At 30.3% G+C, this 24,908-nt stretch overlaps 1 protein-coding gene across 1 annotated transcript; it reads right to left on the bottom strand.

Moving 5' to 3' along the window:
- Positions 1-744: 744 nt before the first annotated feature.
- Positions 745-17,168, bottom strand: LOC142334059 (uncharacterized). Its single transcript, XM_075381727.1, has 5 exons — positions 17,026-17,168; positions 13,177-13,289; positions 7,174-7,403; positions 4,546-4,671; positions 745-960 (listed from the first exon to the last, which is right to left on the bottom strand). The coding sequence occupies exons 2-5, from the start codon at positions 13,286-13,288 to the stop codon at positions 745-747; spliced, it is 684 nt and encodes a 227-aa protein (XP_075237842.1). The 5' UTR covers position 13,289; positions 17,026-17,168.
- Between the last annotated feature and the right edge of the window lie 7,740 nt (positions 17,169-24,908).

Genomic DNA, 24,908 nt, shown 5'->3' with positions numbered 1-24,908 from the left:
GTCATTTTGAATTTTGTCATAAAAACAATCTTGTCAGTGAATCAAGATTTTTCTATATTTTATTGGGAAGTTACTCTATTTTCAAAATTTTTCCTTTAATTCCTATGTTCCTGCTTCTATGCACAAATTGAAAAACAGTGGAAACAAACTTCTTCCTTATCTCGCACATTTCTACGTCTTCTACTGTTTTAAGTACTATGTAATTCTTTTACAGATTGTATGTTTCCCTATATTTAAGTCTAAATTTAAACATTTAATTTCACTTTACATTTTTGAATACTTTTTCCATACTGTCAAACAAATCTCACACCTCAGCGGCTTTATTTTTCTGAAATCTAGCTTCTAAAATTAGTTTAAAGGTAGAAATGAAAGATTATACCACTTTTTAAATGGTGTGTGATGAAGGAAATTTCTGAAAATTATAAAAATCAGATCAGATGAAAGCGGTCCTTGCTTTTGGATATCTATATGCAGACAGTGACAAAATAAGTCGCCAAAAATCTAATTCACTAATCTACTTTTCATGAAAAAGATAAATTTTGCTTCCTTCAGTGTAAACAGCTTAATAAATAACCAGTTTTAATATCATTGTCATGTAGCCAGCTGCCTGTGGCTGTGGACCATATTCTTGTGGTCTGCTATAGTATAAAATCAAATATTCTGTTACTGGAAAATTTTCGAGTGCACTCCAGTTGTAAAATATCCTTTTGAGTAACTGTATAAATTGAATTAAAATTATAGTACTTACTTTGTTTGATGTGGTTGAAATAAATTTAATCCGAGAGATATCGTTATAAAAACCATTATGAAACATAATGTTAATGTTTTGCAAATAACATTTATCATATTTTTCTTATTATTGTTATTTAAATTATGTTCATAATCAAGCTGATTGTTATTATTACTATCAGATGTTAATGTAATAAATCCTGCAATTGTTAATAATGTAGACTGTAAAACCTGTAATAAAAATATTAATTTATGAAGATGTATAATACTTTATGTTTAAAAAAAAATTGTCCAAAATTCATCCACTTGAACTCAAATTTACTTCCTTTTTAATCCTTTGAAACAAATAAATATTATAAAAAACTTAAAATCATATCTATTTTACATAAAATTAGTGTTAAATTTATGTAATTTACATATAATTATCATAAAATTTACTAAAAAATCATATCAACCATGTGTAATCTTAAGATGCATCCACACTTGAATCTGTACCACTTTTGTACTACAAAACATTCATATTTCTATTACAAGTGGATTGGCTATTTTACCAACCCAAATCATTTCTATTTATTTAGTTGTAAATTATTTATGAGCTGTATCTTCAACCCGTTCCATTTCTTGCAACACAAAGATAAAAAATTCTTAATGTAGATTACATCTTAATGAAAAAATGAACTTTGAATTATTTTTATTGTCATTCAAGGTACGAGGTGTGTGAGAAAAGTAATGAGATTGGTAACACTGCGAGTGATCTGGCAACGCTGTGTCTACCGGTCTGTGCTAGACCGGTTTGTTCATCCCTTCTGCATGCTCAGTACGAGTTTCAACTCCGTTCAGCCAACATATTATTTTTGACAGTGCCATCAGTGAAGTTATGCTTTTGTTGCATGTTACGAAAATGGAGCATAGAAATTTAGAGCAACATTGTGCAATCAAGTTTTGCGTTAAACTTGGGGAATCCACGAGTGTGACCTTTGAAAAGTCTAAACAGGCGAATGGAGAACATTGCTTATCAAGAGCACAAGTTTTTCACTGGCACAAATAATTTTTGGAAGGCCAAGAACACGTTGAAGATCAACCTCACTCAGGGAGACCTTCAACTTCAAAATCTGACAAAAACGTTGAGCGTGTCAGGGTTCTTATGAGATCAGACCGTTTAACTATAAGGATGATGAGTGAGTGGTTAAATTTAAACACTTTCACCGTACATCAAATTTTGACAGACAATTTGGACATGCAAAAGGTTTGTGCAAAATTGGTGCCGAAAAACCTCACAACACAACAGAAGGGCAAAAGTTGATTTTCTTGAGAGGATTGACAATGACCAAGAATTCTTCAATCGTGTGATCACAGGTGGTGAATTCTGGATATTTGAATACGATCCTGAAACAAAGCGGCAAAACGAAGAGTGGTACACTCTGTCATCTCCTCGACCGAAAAAATGTCGAATTAGCAAATCAAAGATTAAAACCATGCCGATTTGCATTTTTGACAGTGGGGTATCGTGCATAAAGAATTTATTCCTCCAGGACAAACTGTCAACCCAGTGTTTTACAAAGGTGTCCTTGAAAGGCTCAGAAAAAGAGTGATTCGCGTAAGACCAGACATTGCAGACAAGTGGATGATTCATCATGACAATGCTCCGTGTTACACAGTCAATTCCATCAGGGAATTTTCGACCTCAAAACGCATTTCTCTGGTTCTTCAACCCCTTATTCACCTTATTTGAGTCCTTGTGACTTTTTCCTTTTCCCAAAATTGAAACATGTCTTAATAGGACATCATTTTGCTTCTGGAAAACATTCAAAAGACTGTGACCGATCAATTAAAAGCCCTACCAGTTGAAGCCTTCCAGCGCTGCTATCAGGAGTAGGAACAACTCCACCAGTGTATAGCTGCTCAAGGGAACTACTTTGAAGTGGATAATATTGTTGTTTGAAAAAAATAAAAATTTTGGTAAGTAAAAAGTCAGTCTCATTATTTTTCTCATACACCTCGTATACTTAAAATCAAAGAAAGTAGTTATAAAATTTAGTTTTATAAATGATAAATACAGCAGAATCAAATTTTTTATAAATCGCCTTGTAGAAACAGATCATATAAACAAATATGTTGACTCTAACATGCAAATTTTACATGTAAAAATTATATCTTAAACCCATTTGAACAATATGAAATTTGACCAAAACATAAGTTGTTTTTATTAATCTATAACCTTTGGATATTAAAATCATTTAATGCTATAGACTTTTAAAAAATAAATCAAAACACTTCCTGAAATTAGACTCAAGAATGACTGAAAACATTTTGAAGTAAGATATCTTATTTCACTTGCTTCTTAACCCTTTTTTAGTTAACAGTAATGCCACCTGATATTATGCATCAATAATTAATTAGTTATGATAGATCTTAGAAAGAAAACTTTTATTATTTTGAAAGTAAATTGTTTAATTTTAATGTTTATTTTTTTATAATTCAGTGATATATTACCAGTAATACAAAAATGGTAAAATTAGTTGCTACTTAAAGCTTACATAACATTGAAGATGATCAAACACAGCGCAACGTAAATTGAATGTATTATTTAATTACTTATTTAACGTGTTATGTAACCCTTTTTAAAAAGATTGTTGTCATTAACAGTACACCTGATATTACTGCGATGAAGAAAGCACAAATAATTAACTTTGAAAGGTTTTTGCAAGAAAAGTTTCGTTAATTTGAAAATGAATTAATTTTAAAACTTACTTTTTATTGTACTAATTCACTGATCTTCCTGTAATATAAGAATTGGTAGAATAAACTGTTACTAGAGAGAGGTTACAAGTACTGAAGATTTATAGGGTGATTCACAAAATATAACAGACTCACAAGACATATGCTATTGATGAAAATAAAGAAGAAAGTTTATATAATCATAGGTTCGGATATGCTTCCCAAAGTGAGTATTGGCTAGCAAAATATTTCACCCTGATTTGTACACCTTAAGTAAAATTAAGCCAGACTGTAATTCCTGAACCCACCGGGTTGGTCTAGTGGTTAACGCGTCTTCCCAAATCAGCTGATTTGGAAAGTCGAGAGTTACAGCGTTCAAGTCCTAGTAAAGGTAGTTATTTTTACACGGATTTGAATACTAGATCGTGGATACCGGTGTTCTTTGGTGGTTGGGTTTCAAATAACCACACATCTCAAGAATGGTCGAACTGAGAGTGTACAAGACTACACTTCATTTACACTCATACATATCATCCTTATTCATCCTCTGAAGAATTATCTAAACGGTAGTTACCAGAGGCTAAACAGGAAAAAGAAAGGTAAAGACTGTAATTCCTGGGTCTCAGATTAAGGAGTAGTGGTTTTATATTAAATCACATCAGAAAAATAGAAAAAAATAGGTCCCAGAATTGTATTTTTAATATTTTTTTTTTGTTGTGGGATAAAGAAAAAAGATTGGATTTTAGGTTAGGTGTAAAATAACTTTGTTAAATGGATAATAAACACATAAAAGTGTTAAACTAAACTTGCAGAGAATTTTATTCTTAATAAAATGGTACGAATAATATCCATAAAAGCTAAATACAAATATAAAAATTTTGAGTTTCATTAAGAACAAAACAAAATAAAATTTGGTAGATTTTAACCAGGAATAAACTAACAAAAATTTCTCTTTATTTCTACCAGTAGAACATGTCCTGAATGAACATTTGTTACATTCTTTGTGAATCATCTAATATACTTGGTCAAAAGTAAGTGATTTGACATCAATTTATTTTTTCTTAAATATAAGTATTAATATGTAAAAATTATAATTACCTGTGATATATTGTCAGGAACAGGAACTGTTATAATTGACCATTCTTGAATCGGCGTATTTAATGCTAATACAGTAAGAGTTGAACAAATACTAAAAATAAGTATAGTTCTTAATAATGTTGATCGCTGAAAAAAGTAAGTTTAAATATTTTATTATAAAAAGCTAATAATTTTTTTTTCATGATCTGTTTTATACATATGAATAAAATTATTCTTGATTTTTAACAATTTAAATTTAAAAGAACTACAAGAATTTTAACGTCTTGCTGGATGTACTCTGATATAACCTTTTTGCAAGTATACTTATTACTTGACTGAAATTTTGCAAAGTTTCTCTAGTCGAAAATTCCTTAAGATAATTGCCTCTGGAGGCGTCCAGTGTTTCTTAGGTTTAATAAAAATAAATTTTATTAAACCTAATTATTAATACTTACTGCTTTTTTTTCTTTAGTTTTCATAGAGATCTGTTTTTTTCTTTAGAACAGATTTTATTTTTTTTAAAAATTAAAAAATTAATAAGTATAGAGATATATGTTAACTATCTCAGTTATTAAATTTAATTAAAATAGCATACTGCTACTACAATCTTTTATTTTTATTACTGCGCAGTGCAGGTGAGGAAGCGATTGATAGATTATACAAACTGGTGTATAATATTTACGAAAAAGGGGAATTTCCGTCAGACTTCAAAAAAAGTGTTATAGTAATGATACCAAAGAAAGCAGGGGCAGATAAATGTGAAGAATACAGAACAATTAGTTTAACTAGTCATGCATCAAAAATCTTAACTAGAATTCTATACAGAAGAATTGTTAGGAAAAGACCAATTTGGTTTCAGGAAAAATATAGGGACAAGGGAAGCAATTTTAGGCTTCAGATTAATAGTAGAAGGAAGATTAAAGAAAAACAAACCGACATACTTGGCGTTTATAGACCTAGAAAAGGCATTCGATAACGTAGACGGAATAAAATGTTCAGCATTTAAAAAAAATTAGGATTCAAATACAGAGATAGAAGAACAATTGCTAACATGTACAGGAACCAAACAGCAACAGTAACAATTGAAGAACAGCAGAAAGAAGCCGTAATAAGAAAGGGAGTCCGACAAGGATGTTCCCTATCTCCGTTACTTTTTAATCTTTACATGGAACTAGCAGTTAATGATGTTAAAGAACAATTTAGATTCGGAGTAACAGTACAAGGTGAAAAGATAAAGATGCTACGATTTGCTGATGATATAGTAATTCTAGCCGAGAGTAGAAAGGATTTAGAAGAAACAATGAACGGCATAGATGAAGTCCTACGCAAGAAGAACTATCGCATGAAAATAAACAAGAACCAAACAAAAGTAATGAAATGTAGTAGAAATAACAAAGATGGACCACTGAATGTGAAAATAGGAGGAGAAAAGATTATGGAGGTAGAAGAATTTTGTTATTTGGGAGGTAGAATTACTAAAGATGGACGAAGCAGGAGCGATATAAAATGCCGAATAGCACAAGGTAAACGAGCCCTCAGTAAGAAATATAATTTGTTTACATCAAAAATTAATTTAAATGTCAGGAAAAGATTTTTGAAAGTGTATGTTTGGAGAGTCGCTTTATATGGAAGTGAAACTTGGACGATCGGAGTATCTGAGAAGAAAAGATTAGAAGCTTTTGAAATGCGGTGCTATAGGAGAATGTTAAAAATCAGATGGGTGGATAAAGTAACAAATGAAGAGGTATTGCGGCAAATAGATGAAGAAAGAAGCATTTGGAAAAATATAGTTAAAAGAAGAGACAGACTTATAGGCCACATACTAAGGCATCCTGGAATAGTCGCTTTAATATTGGAAGGACAGGTAAAAGGGAAAAATTGTGTAGGCAGGCCACGTTTGGAATATGTAAAACAAATTGTTAGGGATGTAGGATGTAGAGGGTATACTGAAATGAAACGACTAGCACTAGATAGGGAATCTTGGAGAGCTGCATCAAACCAGTCAAATGACTGAAGACAAAAAAAAACTACAATCTATTGGTAGACAATGAAACTAATATTCTGCAACAATATTTGAATTATAAATTTTAGAATGATGTAAATTAAATGCATTATTTTACTAAAATAATCGTACGGTTCAAATTTTAATTGTTCATTAATTATAATTTTGTTATTTGTATTTTTTCAAGCATGAGGGGTATTTAACTCTTTCAATCATAATGACAGCGATTGCTAATCCATTACTTACTTACTTATTGTATATATGATAATGAATCCTTGTGTTATGCCATGCCATGGATTCTATATTTTATTTACTTGTGATTGTATGTGCATTATTATGACTCAGGTATAAAACTTAAATATATAATTGAAATTATTATTAAGATGTAAATAATTCAAGTAAATTTTAATTTAGTTTGTACTTTTAATTTTCCAACAATATAATTATTGCATAGCTTTGAAGGGGCACTGGTGCCAGAACACACCATATTGCCGTTCCAGTATTAAGTTTTGGAAAAAATATAACTTAAATAAGTTATATTTTTCCTTCCTTCCGAATGAAAGAAAGAGGTGCTACCATTCTGCCACAAATGTTGGTAGAATAATAATTTATAAAATAATAATAATAATAATGAAATTAACAATTACCTCAAGTCCTAGTGAGCATAATACAATAATTGTCGTTATAATTATAATAGTTAACAATGAAATAGCAGAAGAAGTTGTAAATGACTTCAACCAAATTGTTGCACCATGTAAACCATCAATATAATATAACGTTGCAGCTAATGCATGCGATATTAAACCGATACCAGCTATATAACTTAATGTAATAAACCATATCCCAAGTGATGTTTTATGATTTTTAATATAATTACCTGAAAAAAAATATAAAAAACGTTAAATAATTTTAATGTTGTAACATTTAAATAAAAGGAAATTAAAGAAGAGAATTCAGAGTAAATAAGAGACTTAATTTTCAGAAATACAAAGTACACGTGTAACATTAAATCAGTTGGTTATGATAATTATGTTTAAAAATTTTCATATAACTTTACCTCTGAATTAAGGATAGCTAAATTATCATTTCATGAATAAAATTATAACGATTTTATTTATTATTCATTGATTTAATTTCTCCTATTGAGTTTTATAACAAAAATGGGATTATTAATTTATTGCTTTACACCATTTTCTCTATTTTTATTTATGGCTGTAATACATAAAGCATCTGAAGTACAAGAGGCATCTCTTAACAGGAGTTTCTCTGAAAGTAAATATGTTTATTATACAGATAAATCCTATGATAAACATAGAAAAAGTGTTATATATTTGCTGAATACGACATATATTATTTTTTTTGCGATCTGTATGCATTCGTATATATTGTGTGTGAAAAAAGAACAACTTCATGTCACTTTTCCGGTAAACTTTTCATGGGATAATTTTTATTCCTCTTGTCTATAATATTTTTAGGAATAATTTGTGACACATGTTTGGGGCATAAGTGTTAATGGCACTTAAGATGACATACGTTGGATTTATTCAAATAACAAATGACTTTTCTGTATACAGTGTATTCTGGATTCCGGATAATCGGACTACTTCAATACCAGAAACATAAGAACCTATAAACAACTGGCTCTATGACAAACTATGTAGTGGAAGACCAATGGCTGATGAAAACTGAAAGCGAATTGAAGGTATGATTTGTGCATATCAATGAATTACATTATCTGAAATTGCTGTTACCTTCAATTGTGGAAAAATGCTGTGCAGAGGATTTAGTACTTTGATACCAGAACCATAAGACCCATAAACAACTGGCTCTATTAAGGAAATTATTGAAAAATGAGGAGATATATACAAATACAGTACAGTATATACTAATTATTTAACACATTTTAACATCTTATTATTCAGAATTTTATTTCTAATATAATATTAAAGTTACGTAAACGACATTATAAATTACAAAATTATTAAATTGTTTTTGTAGTCTTACATTTTTGAGGAAGAACAGTATGGGTTTAGAATAGGTATTGGAACAAGGGACACTATAGGGCTGCTAAGAGTAATAGGCAAGAGATAAATGGAAAGGAAACGGAGAATGTATATTGCTTTGGTCGACCTAGTAAAGGCATTTGACAGAGTTAGATAGATAAATTACTGCTAATTTTGGAAAAGAAGGGAGTTGACTGGAAAGAGAGGTGCCTAATAAAAGAGCTGTACTATAACCGGAAAATAAAAGTGAATGTAGGAGGTGAAATGACATAAAGAATAGGGATTGGAAGAGGAGTGATACAGGGATGATGCATGTCACCGACACTGTTTAGTATATATCTAAAAGAAACAGTTAAATACTATCTGGATGGGAAAAGAGGAATAAAGATCAGGGGAAGAAGAATAGAATGTATACGTTTTACTAATGACACGGTGGTTCTGGCGAACTCGAGTAAAAAAAATGAAATACTTGATGACTTCAATGAAAGTCAGCTTGATGCGCTTGCAAAAGTCAGGGTATGAGGATCAATAGAAAGAAGACAAAATCTATGGTATCAGATGAAAAAGAGGAGAAAATTGAGATTAAGGTAGGAAATGAAGTTTTAGAGCAGGTGAAGAAATTTCAGTACTTAGAAAGCTTTATTACTGCTGACCTAACTTGCACAGTAGAAATTAAAACAAGAATATGAAGAAGTAAGCAGGCATTCAATAAGAAGGGAAAATTGCTTTGTGGAAAGTTAAATTTAGTGTTAAGGAAGAGATTAATGGACTGATTTATTTGGAGTGTGTTGCACTATGGAGGTGAAACATGGTTGATGAAAAAGTCATACAGAAAAAAAAATTGAGGTTTTTGAGATGAGGGTGTGGTGCGGAATGATAAATATCAGACAAGACCATGTAACAAATAAAGATGTATTAAGGAGAATTGATGAGAAGAGGAAAATGCTAAACATGATTGAAAATAGGAAAAGAAATTGGCTAGTAAATTCTATGAGAAGAAAGTGTTTATTAGTAAATCCAGTAGAAGGCTTGGTAACCCACTGGGTTGGTCTAGTGGTGAACGCGTCTTCCCAAATCAGCTGATTTGGAAGTTGAGAGTTCCAGAGTTCAAGTTCTAGTAAAGTCAGTTATTTTTACACAAATTTGAGTACTAGATCGTGGATACCGGTGTTCTTTGGTGGTTGGGTTTCAATTAACCACACATCTCAGGACTGGTTGAACTGAGACTGTACATGACTACACTTCATTTACACTCATACATATCATTCTCATTCATCCTCTGAAGTATTATCTGAAAGGTAATTACCAGAGGCTAAACAGGAAAAAGAAAGTAGAAGGCTTGATGAATGAAAGGAAAGGAAAAGATTTCAAATGATAGATGGGATTATGGAAAAGGAAAAATATGCTGAAACAAAGAGAATAGCAAATGATAGAACAAGGTAGAGAAGCAGCCATGACAGGACCTACCTAATAGTAGAACACTATGAATGAATGATTATTAATAACATTATTAATAAAAAACAAAGCTTGATAAACAAAATAAAGGTTCAAATCAAACAAATGAATGTCTTTTATGGTCAGTAAAATACAGAAATAAGTACTTTAATGTCTCTTATTGGTTAAACCTTTTGAAAAAATCTTATGTTTTGTTTTGTTGTCTCTCTTTCATTACCTGGTGTTCTACAGATTTGGAACAAACTCACAGTTCTGTTTGGAGGCTTCCTTGACTACCCTCTTGCATAAAACACTCCTGAAATTTATCAATGAACTATTTTTCATCTTGTGTAGATACAAGTTTTACTTTGGGTTCATCTTCATCTTCAACTTTGTCTGGTATTTTAATAATCTTTTTGTTTATTTCATCATCAGTCCCAAAAAACTTGAAAGAATTATGTATTGTGCAGACCAGTACATACAAACTTTTCTCCAAGTAGTTAAGGAAAAGTTAACGCTCCTTCCGTGTAGCGTTTAAACAGGTAAATAATTTACTTCACTAATAAAATTGTGTTATTTTATGAATAAAATAAAGAAACATATGAATTAGTTTTTAATTCAGTTGTTAAACAAGTATAATTTTACATGAATTATACCTATGTGTTTTTGTTTTATTTAAACTTCCCCAATTAAACCGAATAACCGAAGATACCGAATAACTGGTATCTTATTAACTGGAATTGATTATATAAATAATCTACTAACAGAATAAAAGTGTTTTTTCTACCATTAAAAAAAATAGATATGCAGAAAAAACGATTTAATAAATTAATGTTTACTTACATATACCTTTATTTTCAAAATATATCATCTACTAGCTTGATACCCTCTTATCTCTTTTCTCTTTTTTATATCTCTTTTTTGCTTGATACTATATACTATTTTTTTACTCAGTTTAGATGATTTCACCTCTATAATTTTTATTTTTCTCCATTGATCTAATGGATAATTTACAACTAATTGTTTTGTAAATATACCACTGTGGTAATCTTACCTAAAATATTACTATAGTATCTGTCTACTACTACTCATAACTTAATCAGCATTCTCAGTTAATTTTGTTATTTTGTTCTTATTTCATGGTTTTAATTGTTATAAACAAATTATAAACATACAATTTTTATAATCATTATTTATTAATAGCATGTTACAGGAATGATTAACATATGATGAAAATGGGATAAACAAGGATGATTTTATAAAACAATCTCTTTAATTCTTTACTTTGATTATTTTTCATATCATTATGTTTAACTAACTAGAAGTCTTTATAAGTGTTATGGAATATTTTTAATGAAACAATTTATTAATTAATCGATCAATAAATCATGTTTTACTTACTGGGAAGTCCTTACTTTAGAATTTTGCATATTTTATGATTCTGTGTCAGTTAATTAATATTAGCATGTCTTCTTCCAGTCTTAATTTAATTTATCATCTGATACTTCCTTCTTCCTCTTTCATTATTTCTTCCACCATTCCCGTAATTGCAGTCTTCAATAGACATCCTTTTTTACACCATAAGCCAATTTACCTTTCTTTCTCTTTTATTTTTAAGCATTTACCCTTCGTTCCCATTCCTTTGCAGAACTTTCTAATTTCTTAATTTATTCTCCCATCTTACATCACCCATTTCTCTTCATATCCTCATTTCAAGTTACTTTAATCTTTTTCTTTCATCCTCCTTCCTCAGCATTTATGTTTGATTAATTAAGAATGCAATATGACACACTTTATTGTGCGACTGAATAGACTTGTAATTATAATTTGTAATGGTAAATATATTTATAGTTTAAGAAGTTATATATACCTCAAATTTTTAACTGTAAACAAAATTTAAAAAAACAAATACTTGTGAAGTGACGGGCCATTATCCTGATTTATGCTGACAAAGCAACTAAATTTCCAAATGGATATTGTTTTAAAAAAATCTAAAGAATAATATAAGAAATGGAGTCCGACAAGGATATTCCCTATCCCCGTTAATTTTACATAGAACTATCAGTTACATAGAATCTTTACAAAGAACTATCAGTTACATAGAATCTTTACATAGAACTATCAGTTACATAGAATCTTTACATAGAACTAGCAGTTAATGATGTTAAAGAACAATTTAGATCCGGAGTAACAGTACAAGGTGAAAAGATAAAGATGCTACAATTTGCTGATGATATAGTAATTCTAGCTGAGAGTAAAAAGGATTGGGAAGAAACAATGAACGACCTATGCAAGAACTACTGCATGAAAATAAACAAGAACAAAACGAAAGTAATAAAATGTAGTAGAAATAAAAAAGATGGACCACTGAATGTGAAAATAGGAGGAGAAAAGATTATGGAGATAGAAGAATTTTGTTATTTGGGAAGTAGAATTACTAAAGACGGACGAAGCAAGAGCGATATAAAATGCCGAATAACACAGGCGAAACAAGCCTTCAGTCAGAAATATAATTTGTTTACATCAAAAATGAATTTAAATGTCAGGAAAAGTATATGTTTGGAGCGTCGCTTTATATGGACGTGAAACTTGGACAATCAGAGTATCTGAGAAGAAAAGATTAGAAGCTTTTGAAATGCGGTGCTGTAGGAGAATGTTAAAAATCAGATGGGTGGATAAAGTGACAAATGAAGAGGTGTTGCGGCAAATAGATGAAGAAAGAAGTATTTGGAAATATATAGCTAAAAGAAGAGACAGACTTATAGGCCACATATTAAGGCATCCTGGAATAGTCGTTGCTTTAATATTGGAAGGACAGGTAGAAAGAAAGAATTGTGTAGGTAGGCAATGTTTGGAATATGTAAAACAAATTGTTAGGGATGTAGGATGTAGGGGGTATACCGAAATGAAATGACTAGCACTAGATAGGGAATCTTGGAGAGCTGCATCAAACCAGTCAAATGACTGAAGAGAAAAAAATATATAGATTATAAATACTTTTTGTGTTTGTTTGATGCTGCCCTAATCAAAGTTTTTTCATAATATTTCTTGATCTATACAGGTGGACTTCCTTTTTCAACTGTGAAATAGCTTATTTAGTACGATGAGAGGTTTGGTACTTCTAAATTTAGGTTTAATTTATATAATGTATAATTTGTCTACAATAAGAAAAAAGATCTGAATAATTTTTTGTTTTATATATTATATACTTACATTGTACATTTTGAATCAGTGTGGCCAATATAATTGAAGCTAATGTAGTTATTGTACCATATTTTAATAAAGAAATTGGAGTAATTAAAAACATTGTTGTAATATTCTCCATTCTACTAAAAACATAACAAGAAGTGAATAAATATTAATTATAATATAACACAAAAATATGTATTTCATCAATATATATTTATATGTCTGTGTGTGTGCTTGTTTGCACAAATGTTGGTTAATGTTTTCAGTGAAATTTGAACATGATGTTAAGCCTAAATTTATTCAGGTAACTTCTTTATTAGATAGGCAGAAATCTTAAACAGAAAGCATGTTATATTTTATTTTATAAATGTTAAAACATATATGATTCTTCAAGTTGTTTCTGCTGTACTATATAAGCACATACCCATCAAAATAATGAAAAAATATATATTTGTAATCCTGGAAATGTTTTTGAGTTATAACTAGCAAAAGAGTTTGCCTAGATTTTATACTAAAATTACATTGACAGAGATTATATTACCAAAATCAGTGATTTCATATAGAATACTGTATAAAAAGTTAAAAAAAATGTGCCCCAGAATTGTAACTGTAGTAGTTTCCATGAAAATAACTGTATAATTTTTATCATATAGCACAATATATTAGGATTGGTGTAAATCTTTTTTGTTGAATTATAAATAATCAAATAAAGTTTCTTAAATAAAGTTTGTAGAGAATTTAATTCTGTACAAACATAATTAAAGTCAATAAAAACCAAATAAAATTCTAAAAAATCAAGCAACAAAAATTCTTAAAATCTTAAATTTATATGAACTTATTTCATTATTTTGATTAAAGGAATGTGCCTATAAATCATGTCAGAAAACTCCTTGAAACACCTGAATATATTTATTGTTTAATTACATGGGAGTGAGTAAAAAATTATCTACACTTTTGCCATAGCACACTTTTAAGGTTGTCATACTGCCTTCCGTGCAAGAATGATTAAAGTTGATATGACTGTGGTCAGTTGTGCGAAATTTGATCCCAATTGGATCATTTTTCTCCTCTGCCTTCGAGCTATTACAGTGTAAACATGACCACTCCAAAGCAGTTTCCACCAAGAAGGGACAACATGTAGTAATCCAATTTCTCTGGTCAGAGAGTGTAAAATGGGCTGAAATTCATCGTAGATTTTTATCACAATTTAGGGACAGTGCTCTATCATGTAAAAGTATTTTTTTCATGGATCAAGAAGTTTAAAAGTGGCCAGACAAGTGTGATGCACGAAGAGGGAGCAGAATGTTCATCAACCTCCACCATAGATGATAAGATTCAGCAAGCTTGAGAGACGGTTCGGGGGAAGTCATCATCAATGAGTAGTATCTTCTTTGATTAACAGTCATGGTTCTGCCCTCAAATCATCCATGACAAGCTTGGCTTCTGTAAAGTCTGTGTGCGATGGGTTACAAGGTTACCCACACATGACTCTCGCCACACCATTCAAACAAAAACAAGTTGAATTTTGAGGTACTGGAACAACCTCTCTGCTGCTCAGATCTTACTCACTCTGACCTTCATCTGTTTGGACTGCTTTGCAATACTACTCTCTTTGGTTCTTTTTCTTTTTTGTTGAAAATTTTTTATATCAATGATATTTTTGATTGTTTTAATTATTTATTTTTCAATTTTCTTGTTAACAATTTCTTAACGTTTTTTTATTTTTATTTTTTATTTTATATTCTTTTTTAATTAAGTTTTCTTTATTTGGATTTCATTTATGATTGCTAAGAACTCATGTTTAAATTCCTACCTCTGCTTCAATGATTTATGGTCGTCGATTTTCAGACAGACTTAGACAGTTAATGGTGCAAAAATGACTTTGCAACCAAGCAAAAACCTTATTCTTGGAAGGAATACGCAAGCTTGTGAATCACTGGACCATGTGCATTGACAAGGGAGGTAACTAAATAGAAAAATGATGCACCTGTTGAACTCCTATTTTTGTGTAAATAAATTGTAGAAATGAAAAGTGTAGATAATTTTTGACTCGCCCTTGTATATATATTTTAATTATATTTTACAATTTTGTAATTTTTTAGACTTAATTCATTTTTTATCAGGAGTTTTTCATTGACAAGGATGTTCCCTATCCCCGTTACTTTTTAATCTTTACGTAGAACTAGCAATTAATGATGTTGAAGAACTATTTAGATCCGGAGTAACAGTACAAGGTAAAAAGATAAAGATGCTACAATTTGCTGATGATATAGTAATTCTAGCTGAGAGTAAAAAGGATTTAGAAGAAACAATGAACGGCATGGATGAAGTCTTATGCAAGAAATACCGCATGAAAATAAACAAGAACAAAACGAAAGTAATAAAATGTATAGAAATAATGAAGATGGACCGCTGAATGTGAAAATGGGAAGAGAAAAGATTATGGAGGTAGAAGAATTTTGTTATTTGGGAAGTAGAATTACTAAAGATGGACGAAGCAGAAGCGATATAAAATGCCGAATAGCACAGGCGAAACGAGCCTTCAGTCAGAAATATAATTTGTTTACATCAAAAATTTCCTTAAATGTCAGGAAAAGATTTTTGAAAGTATATATCTGGAACGTCGGTTTATATGGAAGTGAAACTTGAACGATTGGAGTATCTGAGAAGAAAAGATTAGAAGCTGTTGAAATGCGGTGCTATAGGAGAATGTTAAAAATCAGATGGGTGGATAAAGTGACAAATGGAAGAGGTGTTGCAGCAAATAGATGAAGAAAGAAGCATTTGGAAAAATATAGTTAAAAGAAGAGACAGACTTATAAGCCACTTATTAAGGCATCCTGGAATAATCGCTTTTATATTAGAGGGTCAGGTAGAAGGAAAAAATTGTGTAGGCAGGCAACATTTGGAATGTGTAAAACAAATTGTTAGGGATATAGGATGTAGGGGGTATACCGAAATGAAACGACTAGCACTAGGTAAGGAATCTTGGATAGCTGCATCAAACCAGTCAAATGACTGAAGACAAAAAAATACATATACATAGTTTTGTATAGTATTTTATATATATATATATAAAATACTATACTATGAACTATACTAAAAACTATGTATATGTATTTTTTTGTCTTCAGTCATTTGACTGGTTTGATGCAGCTATATTTATATTTATATTTTGAAATTGTTTTAAAATTTATAACATTATATCTATATATATATATATATACATATATATATATATATATATATACATATATATATATATATGTATATATAATGTTTTAAATTTTACATTAACGGCTGAAATGGTAAACATATCTCTCTATAGCTTTAATATTTTAAATCACTTTTCTTAACTAAATTTTATTTTAAAAAGAAAACATTTTGATAAAACAGTGATCTCAAAAAATTAAATACAGTGGAAAAATTAATTTTATTAATAATTGTATTTTCTAATTAAAATTCAATTTCCTATTTATAGTATTATATAAACAAAATTTTTGAAACTTACATTTAAAAAAATGATGGATAATGCACGAATTCTAACTGATATTTATTTAAATCATTAAAGGTACATTAAATCTGTTTATTATATATTAAAGAATATTTATGGTTCCTAAAATAATTGGGTAATAAAATATCTATAAATCTGTAGCTAATTAAATGACATTAACCAAGCAAGTATATTTAATTAAATTATCTATTATATAATCAAACCAGTGTAAAGTTAACCTTACTTTAGTTTGTAATAATTTAAAATGCTTTAAATAAATTAAATTATTTATACAATAAATACAAAAAAAAAATTATTTATAAACACATTCAAAACATACATATTACACCAATAAAAAAAAAACTAAATAATTAAATTACCTGTTTTTACCCTAATATTAATCGTTAATTTTTTTTTTTATTTATTTGTTTTAACAGAGAAACGTCATTATTTCTTGACAACACTTGAGTAAATTATGTATTGATCGAATTTATTTTTGTACACGCGGTCATTCGCATACCGGGTAAGGTGGATACAGGATTGTACTGATTATTATCTGTACGTTAGAACTTTAAAATGAAATTTCTCTTTTTATTTAAAAATTTCCCTTCCATTAAAAATATTTAATTTTTATTTATTGTAACAAATATAATAATTTATTAAACTTAATACTTTTATTTATCGTAAAAATTATACTATTAACTTATAATTTTAATTATTAAATTAATTGTTTTTTTTAAATATTTCAATTTAATAAACATTTTATATTTTTTTATTTAAAAAAATGGTAATATTTTATTTACCTTTTTTGTTTGTTTTTAGTTAAATCGAATGATAGATTATATAATTCATATTATTTTCTTTAACCTTGCAAAAGCTTTATAGTGCTTATAATTTAGACTGAATAAAAAATTACTTGTTTTTGTGTTTTTTTTTTAATTATTATTTAGTATAAATTTATTTTTGTAAATTTTTTTTAATGCCCTTTCTTTGTTTTATTCTGGGATTACATGGATGAGATTGACGGTATTTTTACTCATAGATGGTGTCCTGATAATAACTTATTTGAGGGAGTGTAATGTGGAATATAGTATTGTTAAGAATGACTAACCGGGATTCGAACCCGGTACTTTTTTTTTATAAAAAGAAATGGTATTTTTTCATCAAGGTAGTCGACGAAATAATAAATTGTACTATATTTTATGAATGTTAAGTATTAAATTAATAACAATAAAAATAATAATAAAATTAAAACTTAATAGTAGATCGATTTATTTAATAATAATAAATGTATAACAATTGTTGCTTATTCAACATAGTAACCAGAAAAACTAAATCACAGAGATATAACTCTGCAAAAATAATAAACAAATAAAATCGTAAACAGATTTTAAAGGAATTGATTGCTAAACTATGTGAGTACGTAATTAAGAACACAAACGAAATATGAAGACACAAAAATGCTTATTTATCAATTTAATATTATTTACAACTTATTAACTTTATAATATTATTTACTTAAAGGTACATCTGATAACCTGTAAGGTTATTTAAATCCAGAAAACTTGTTCTGAACTTTTTTAAGCAGTCCCAAAAACGTAATATTATATTTTACACATAGTACATATAATAGAGTAACAAATCCTCATTTCCTGGACTTTTCTGTGCTGGGAACAAAGCAATTGTTAAACAGCTTCAATATTCTTTAGATTTTATTAAAAATTTTATTTTAAGAACACATCCTTTATCAGTTTTTAAAGAAAAACAAACCAACATACTTAGCGTTTATAGACCTAGAAAAGGCATTCGATAACGTAGACTGGAATAAAATGTTCAGCATTTTAAAAAAAATTAGGGTTCAAATACAGAGATAGAAGAACAATTGCTAACATGTACAGGAACCAAACAGCAACAGTAACAATTGAAGAACATAAGAAAGAAGCCGTAATAAGAAAGGGAGTCCGACAAGGATCAAAAAAGTTCAGAACAAGTTTTCTGGATTTAAATAATCTTACAGGTTATCAGATGTACCTTTAAGTAAATATCTCCGTTACTTTTTAATCTTTACATGGGACTAGCAGTTAATGATGTTAAAGAACAATTTAGATTCGGAGTAACAGTACAAGGTGAAAAGATAAAGATGCTACGATTTGCTGATGATATAGTAATTCTAGCCGAGAGTAAAAAGGATTTAGAAGAAACAATGAACGGCATAGATGAAGTCCTGCGCAAGAACTATCGCATGAAAATAAACAAGAACCAAACAAAAGTAATGAAATGTAGTAGAAATAACAAAGATGGATCACTGAATGTGAAAATAGGAGGAGAAAAGATTACGGAGGTAGAAGAATTTTGTTATTTGGGAAGTAGAATTACTAAAGACGGACGAAGCAGGAGCGATATAAAATGCCGAATAGCACAAGCTAAACGAGCCTTCAGTAAGAAATATAATTTGTTTACATCAAAAATTAATTTAAATGTCAGGAAAAGATTGTTGAAAGTGTATGTTTGGAGCGTCGCTTTATATGGAAGTGAAACTTGGACGATCGGAGTATCTGAGAAGAAAAGATTAGAAGCTTTTGAAATGCGGTGCTGTAGGAGAATGTTAAAAATCAGATGGGTGGATAAAGTGACAAATGATGAGGTATTGCGGCAAATAGATGAGGAAAGAAGCATTTGGAAAAATATAGTTAAAAGAAGAGACAGACTTTTAGGCCACATACTAAGGCATCCTGGAATAGTCGCTTTAATATTGGAAGGACAGGTAGAAGGGAAAAATTGTGTAGGCAGGCCACGTTTGGAATATGTAAAACAAATTGTTAGGGATGTAGGATGTAGAGGGTATACTGAAAGGAAACGATTAGCACTAGATAGGGAATCTTGGAGAGCTGCATCAAACCAGTCAGATGACTGAAGACAAAAAAAAATCCTTTATCAAAACATTTTATTTTATCCGGTAAGCTGTGAATAGCGAAAAACTCATAATTACAAAAATAAAATTATTTCTAATATTTTGAAGTTCTATACTTTCACTCGTAACGGAATAAACAACACACGGAATGCGCATCGGTGGTCTGAAGAAAACCCACATGCTACAGTAGAAAAAAAAATTTCCAACAACGATTTTCAGTGAATGTTTGGTGTGGTATCATAGATGACCAATTAATCGATCCTTTCATACTACAACTCGTATCACAGGAAGAAATTATCTGGAATTTTTACGTAATGAATTTATTATACTGCTGGAAAATATCCCCTTAGCAAAACGAATTGAAATGTATTACCAACTTGATGGAGCTCCTACACATTTCACTAATGAAGTAAGGCAATGTCTTGATGAAAAGTTTGCTGGTAAATGTATAGGACGTGGAGGGCCGGCTAATTGGCCACCGAGATCCCCAGACCTCACTCCGTTGGATTATTGTGTGTAGGGATGGTTGAAAAATGAGGTTTACAAGCGATGAACTGATCGCTCGCATTCTCAACGCTGCGGCTATAATCAAGGAACACAAAGTTACCGTTGGACTGGCAACAGAAAATCTAGTACAACGCCTTGAAAAGTGCATTGAACAGAACGGTGGCATTTTTGAAAGTTATTAAACCACATGAAATAGTACTTATAAGCAGAATTTTATCATTATCATAAAGAAACAGTAGGTATTCTTTCTTCCTCCAGTTATTTTCTACTGTACATAACGAAAACGTTTTTTCAATCTATTAAAAATTAATCTGTTTTGTTGTTAATAAAAGTCGACATGTTTAAAATTTTATTGGTTTACTGTTGACATTATTTACATCAATCATCTTATAATTAAATTCTCAACAATTTATGTTTAAAAAATGTATGATTTATTTACAATTTAACAACTTTATTGTACGTCAAACGTAAAAAAATGTGTTTTTTGACCTTATTTTTGGCGTTTTACATGGGATATCTTAGAAACTAAGAGAGATACAGTGCTGGGATGTATTATTTTCGATTTCCCAGCTCAAAAAACGTAAGAAACAATTTGTTCCGTAATTGACCTTTCCAGAATTTCAGAAAGCCTTAATTTACCCGAAGGAACTGAAACTCGGGCGAAATCTTTCACTCTGTATAACTCGGTAACGAAGCGTTTTCGAACCTATGTTTATATGAACTTTTTTCTTAATTTTAGCCTCTAGAATGAGTTGTCAAAGTATTGCCTTATCCTCCTGAATCATTCTGTATATATATATATATATATATATATATATATATATATATACTAGCTCTACCCGCCACGCTTCGCTGTGGCACATTGTGGTTGCATGGATGAGAAATAAGAAACAAAACAAAGCATACGTTTCATAGAAGTTTAATTTTGCAATACTTATGGATATACAATATTTTTTGTTTTTCCACTGTCTGCGTAGATATAAGGCTATGTGGTTTGCCGACTCGGGAACACGCAACATACAGTTGCCCATGTGAGAAGCAATCCGCATTTAAATCTAAACCACACAATTCTAAAGATTGACCTTGAGCTTTATTGATTGTGATTGCAAATGCCAATCGAATTGGGAATTGTAATCTTTTAAATTGAAATGGTGTATCGGTCGGGATTATGGGTATTCGAGGAATGAGGACATCTTCACCTTTGAAAGGCCCCGTTAAAATCGTTGCTTCCACTACGTTATTCATCAATTTCTTAACTGCAAGTCGCGTGCCGTTGCAGAGTTTTGGCTGATTAATATTCCGCAACAGGGTAATTGGCACACCTATTTTCAATTTTAATATGTGTGGTGGCATCCCTGGCAGATCAAGTGAGTTTATTATTGTTTATATTTAAGTAGTTTTTTATTTATATTGCAAAATTAAACTTCTATGAAACGTATGTTTTGTTTTGTTTCTTATTTCTCATCCATGCAACCACAATGTGCCACAGCGAAGCGTGGAGGGTAGAGCTAGTATATATATATATATATATATATATATATATATATATATATATATACAGGGTTATCATAAAAGAATGGTGCGGTTTCAGTAATTCATAGGAAGATTGTAGGGGAATTTCTAGATGTTATATTGGTATCCCTGAAAGCCTCCAACCCAAAAGTTTGTTTATCAGCAGTTGAAACCACAACGTCAGTTCTTGTATTGTTGTTGCGGTAAGTTTAGCGAGTTACTATGTTCTCGGATAAAGACAAAGCAAAGTGTGTTTTATTGATGGCCGAATTATAATCCGTAATTTTAGTTCAACGTGCGTTTCGACGTGAATTCGGAAGATATCCACCGCACAAAAATAACATAACACGTCGGTTCAAACGATTCGAAGAAGCCGGATCGGTTAAGAAACAAAAATCAACCGGCAGACCAAGTGTACCGGACGAAACGGTTGAACTAATTAGTCGATCGGCAATTAGAAGTCCTGGGAAGTCCATCCCCCGTCGAAGCGTCGAATTAGGTATTCCAAAATCGACATTTCACAAAGTTTTACATAAAAAACTGAAATTACACGCTTATAAAATACTGCAGCAATTGAAACCCGATGATGATGTAAAACGTTACAATTTCCCTGTTGAAATGTTGGACAGAATAAGTGAAAACGAATCATTTTTAGACGATATAATTTTTACAGACGGAGCTACATTCCATGCGAATGGATGCGTTAACAGACACAATTCACGAATACGGGGTTCTGAAAACCAACACGCAATTATTGAGAAACAACGCGATTCGCCTTAAGTTAATATTTGGTGCGGTGTGATGAATAATCGTGTAATAGGGCCTTTCGTTTTTGCTGAAAAAACAATTAATGAAGTCGCGTATCTTGATATGTTAACCGATTATCGCTTTCCTCTGCCGGATGAACTGGAAAACATTCATCGACTTCATTTCCAACAAGATGGTGCTCCCCTGCACGTCAATGCATCGGTCACGGACGCTTTGAACGAAAAATTTCGAGATCAATGGATAGGCCGGCAAGGATTCGTACTTTGGTCTCCAAGGAGTCCAGACCTGACACCTTGCGTTTTTTTCTTGTAGGGGGTACATCAAAAGCATTGTTTATACGCAAAAAATTCGCGACCTAAACCACTTAAAAAACAGGATTAATGACAACCATTAACGAAGAAATGTTAACTAATGTTTAGAGAGAAGTTGAGTATCGTTTGGACATTTGTCGAGCGACTAAGGGCGCACATATTGAAATGTATTAATTATGTAAAAAAATGTTTGTGACGACAAATTTGAAAAATAAAAAAACATAAACTGTAAGTAATTCTGTTTTAATTTAAACCATGTTCAAAACCGCACCATTCTTTTATGATAACCCTGTGTATCTTTTTTTAAGGTAGGGAACAAATTTAAGAAAACCTTTTCTAAAAATATTCATGTACATTAAACTTAACATAATTGCATAACGTATAAATAATAAAAATAGTTTTAAAAATTAAAAAAAAATGACTGCCAAAAAAATACATAAAATAAATAATAATAATAATTAATAATATTAAGAGAAAAAAAATGAACTAAATAAAAAAAAAACAAGGTATGAAATAAGAGGATTAAACATCGTTATTCTCTCTTTAATTAAATAAAATAAAATAATTGAGAGAGATATAATATTTAAATGGATTTTTCATGTTGTAGAAATAGGAGGGATTTAAAGATTAAATGTCCCACCAGTCTTACATCGATAAGAAAACGTTTAAATGAAGTTATTTAAAATTTAAAGAGCTCTTTATGTAGGAATTTAATTTTTAAAGAGACAATCACTATTCAGAGGTATTTAAACAGATTAAAACTGAATGTTGATCGGTCACTTATTATTTTATTTATTAAATATTACGTAACAATTTTTACACCTCTTTTTCCATATCTTTTTTTTTAGTTCAATTTTTTTTTTTTTTTTTTTTTAGAAATCGTGATTTTAAATTTTATAATTATTTTTAATATTTTTTAAATATTTATGTTTTAGCGTTCTACTGTGGTCTAGACCAAAAAAACTTACATATGTATGTCACACTGTTTTTCACTTTATATCTCAGCATTGATTTATTTTATTATACTGAAATATTACCCAAATATTTCTATAAATGGGCATTGATCGTATTAATTTTTCTTTTTTTTTTAATTAGCGTTCAATGGTTGGGGGGATACGGCGAAACAACCAATCCCGATTTTGTTGTTTTAGAGAGAGAGAGAGAGAGAGAGAGAGAAAGAGGGGGGCATTTTAGAAAAAACTTTATAGGGAATCTTGGAGAGCTGCATCAAACCAGTCAAATGATTGAAAACAAAAAAAAAGTTTTAACAATATTTTGTATTTTCGAAAAGGTCACCCTAATTTCTAACTCTATGGTCCGTTTTTTGGCCGTTAACGAACTCGGACGAGATTTTTGGAAGAGTTATTTTTAAAGAACAATCTGAAAGTGATTGACGCAAAACTACGCCAGTTATCGTGTCCACAAGAAAGTGAAATATATATATATATATATATATATATATATATAAACTTTTGTGCTGACGGTGGTTTTGGTGTCTGGGAGGTATGAAACGCGAAGTTATATCGAAATTTTCCGGAAGTCGACTCATGGTTCCCATTATAATACAGGGTGTCCCATATAAAACGCAACCCAACCTTATATTGGTAGATATTGAAATAATAAAAAGGCATGTGTAAATGTAAATGTAATTTTTATTATTACCATCCATTACCTTACATTTAGAGTAAATGTTTGTAAGTGGCTGCCATCTTCTTGAATACAAGCTTCAATTCTTTTTACAGCGTTTCTTGCAACTTTTTTCAAAGTTTGTGGCTGGATATTTAATACAGCTTCTTCAATATTGATTTTCAATTGTTCAAGTGTTCGTAGTTTGTTGCTGTAGGCTTTTTTTTTTTTTGAGGTAACCCCATAGAAAAAAATCCGTCTCAGTCAAATCTGGAGATCTTGGTGGCCACAAGCCTCGACCGATAACACGATTACCAAAGAATTCCTCGACGAAATCAGAAGTTGAACCGTCATGTTGTACCCGGCAGTGTCTGTCTTCCTCTTCCAAGAGTGCGAAGAACTGAAATAAAATATCCTGATATCGTTCTTCATTAATGGTATACTCGAAAAAAAATAGGACCGATAATTTTCTTCCGCGATATCGCGCACCACACGCCCGACTTCTGCGGGTGTAATTGTTTTTCGTGATAAACGTGGGAATTTTCAGCGCCCCAAATTCCACTGTTAAGGCTGTTTACGAAGCCGTCCGAATGAAAGCGTGCTTCATCTGGGGAAAATAACGAATCCA

Source organism: Lycorma delicatula, chromosome 13 (assembly GCF_047948215.1).
Source record: "Lycorma delicatula isolate Av1 chromosome 13, ASM4794821v1, whole genome shotgun sequence".
Classification (NCBI taxonomy): domain Eukaryota; kingdom Metazoa; phylum Arthropoda; class Insecta; order Hemiptera; family Fulgoridae; genus Lycorma; species Lycorma delicatula.
This window is presented reverse-complemented; position numbering and strand designations above follow the sequence as displayed.

What these genes read in the sequence shown, in the direction of transcription:
- LOC142334059 (XM_075381727.1), bottom strand. Translation starts at nt 13,288, where the DNA reads ATGGAGAATATTACAACAATGTTTTTAATTACTCCAATTTCTTTATTA. An exon ending in ACTGATTCAAAATGTACAAT is followed by an intron (nt 7,404 to 13,176) that starts GTAAGTATATAA and finishes ATTTTTTTTCAG; the next exon opens with GTAATTATATTAAAAATCAT. An exon ending in TATGCTCACTAGGACTTGAG is followed by an intron (nt 4,672 to 7,173) that starts GTAATTGTTAAT and finishes TACTTTTTTCAG; the next exon opens with CGATCAACATTATTAAGAAC.